A 1,662-nucleotide genomic window follows, 5' to 3' on the forward strand; every position below is an offset into this window, starting at 1 on the left:
TGATAAATATTGTTATTTTTGTGTTAAAGGTACTGATTGTATCTGAAGATCCTGAGCTGCCATACATGCGGCCTCCTCTGTCAAAAGAACTGTGGTTTTCAGATGACCCAAATGTCACAAAGACACTGCGATTCAGACAGTGGAATGGAAAAGAGAGAAGGTGTGTACACCTCTGTAAAACAGTTCTGGCTGCCTACTTAAACCAAGCACAGGGAGTGGGTTATGAGTATATGCTATAGTAAGTAGGAGGGATGACTCACGTGCACACTGCAGTCAGCTATGGTGCACACTTAGTACAAATAGAGGCAAAAGGCCACATGGGCAAGAGTCCTGGATTCAGATACCAGGTCTACCAACAATTGAAGGTGTAATGCTGCCTTCTAGAGTACTCATGCTTCCTTTTCCAGGACCTTCATATTGGATTTCTCTAGTGAAAGTTCAGCCTGGCCTTTGTTCTCATGCCTTTATACTGGCCTAGACATATCCCCGTAACATGGCAAGAAAGGAAACCCTTTAATGGCACTTTCTTTGGCACCTTAGTAGGCTTTCAGGATTATGGAGGTAGAGTGGAAACACTGCCAGGAAGAACTCCTTTATTAAAATGTTGCACAAGGAACTTGAAGCCTTTTTCTTCTAAAGAACTCCTTAGATCTTTTGATTCTAATATCATGCATGCTCTTTGAGTTCCAATCTTTTTCCCATTCATAGTCCCTTTGATACTGGACTCAATTTTGCAGATCTCCCCACCTCCGTCACCCCAATGTCATGTTTCATTTTTTAAGCAGGATGCATACTTCAGTTCAGTTACCAAAACCAAACCCACAGCCATCGAGTCAATTCCAAATCATAGTAATCCTACAGGACAGAGTAGAACTGCCCCATGGAGTGTCCAAGACAGTAAATCTTTACAGAACCAGACTGCCTTATCTTTCTCCCCTGGGGCATCTGGTGGTTTCAAATCACTGATCTTTTGGGTTGCAACTGAGTGCTTTAACCATTGTGCCACCACAGCCCCTTCCAATTAAATTAGCCATCCCTTAATTAATATCTGCTTCCGTAGTGATACTGCCTATGAAACCCAAGGAGGGGTCGCTATGAGTTGGGGTCGACTCGACAGCACATAACAACAACATAATTAGTATCTCATAGTTAATTTCTATTCTTTGCAAAATCATCTCAGGAGGTAGATGTAGTCTTTCCATTGACCAGCCCAATTATAGACAACTTGTTTGGTAGATAGGTGAAGGCCAGCTCCTTGGTTGCACTTCTTTTTCTTCCTTTGAAATGAGCCTAAATCCAGAGCAAGATTTCTCACCTTAAGTACCATTGACATTTAAGGCTAGGTAATTGTTTGTTGTGGGTGGTGTTCTGTGCATTATAGGATGTTTAGCAGCATCCCTGGCCTCTATCCGCTAGATGCCAGTAGCACCCCTCCTCCTTGTGACAATGAAAAATGTTGCCAGATACTGCCAAATATTTCCTGGTGGGAAAGTTGCCCCCAGTTGAGAACCACCGATCTAGAATACCTCTGTATAAGCAAGATTTACTGGTCTGCGGAAACTTTGCCTAAAATTATTTTCACGATGGAAACAGTTTTACTTAAGCTATGGTGTAAGCCGATAGGAATTCCAGGTTCATGTAACATTTCCACCCTCTTCTCTG

The 1,662-nt window shown here is 42.5% G+C and overlaps 1 protein-coding gene across 1 annotated transcript in view; it reads left to right on the top strand.

Moving 5' to 3' along the window:
* Positions 1–1,662, top strand: part of AIFM1 (apoptosis inducing factor mitochondria associated 1) — a 40,800-nt gene that overhangs the window by 18,409 nt on the left and 20,729 nt on the right. The window contains exon 5 of the mRNA XM_007958630.1: positions 30–160. Within this exon, the coding sequence (XP_007956821.1) occupies positions 30–160 (131 nt within the window). The remainder of the gene's footprint in view (positions 1–29; positions 161–1,662) is intronic.

The sequence above is a fragment of the Orycteropus afer genome, unplaced genomic scaffold, assembly GCF_000298275.1.
Source record: "Orycteropus afer afer isolate SDZICR_OR568_19922 unplaced genomic scaffold, OryAfe1.0 scaffold01054, whole genome shotgun sequence".
In the NCBI taxonomy this organism is placed as follows: Eukaryota; Metazoa; Chordata; class Mammalia; order Tubulidentata; family Orycteropodidae; genus Orycteropus; species Orycteropus afer.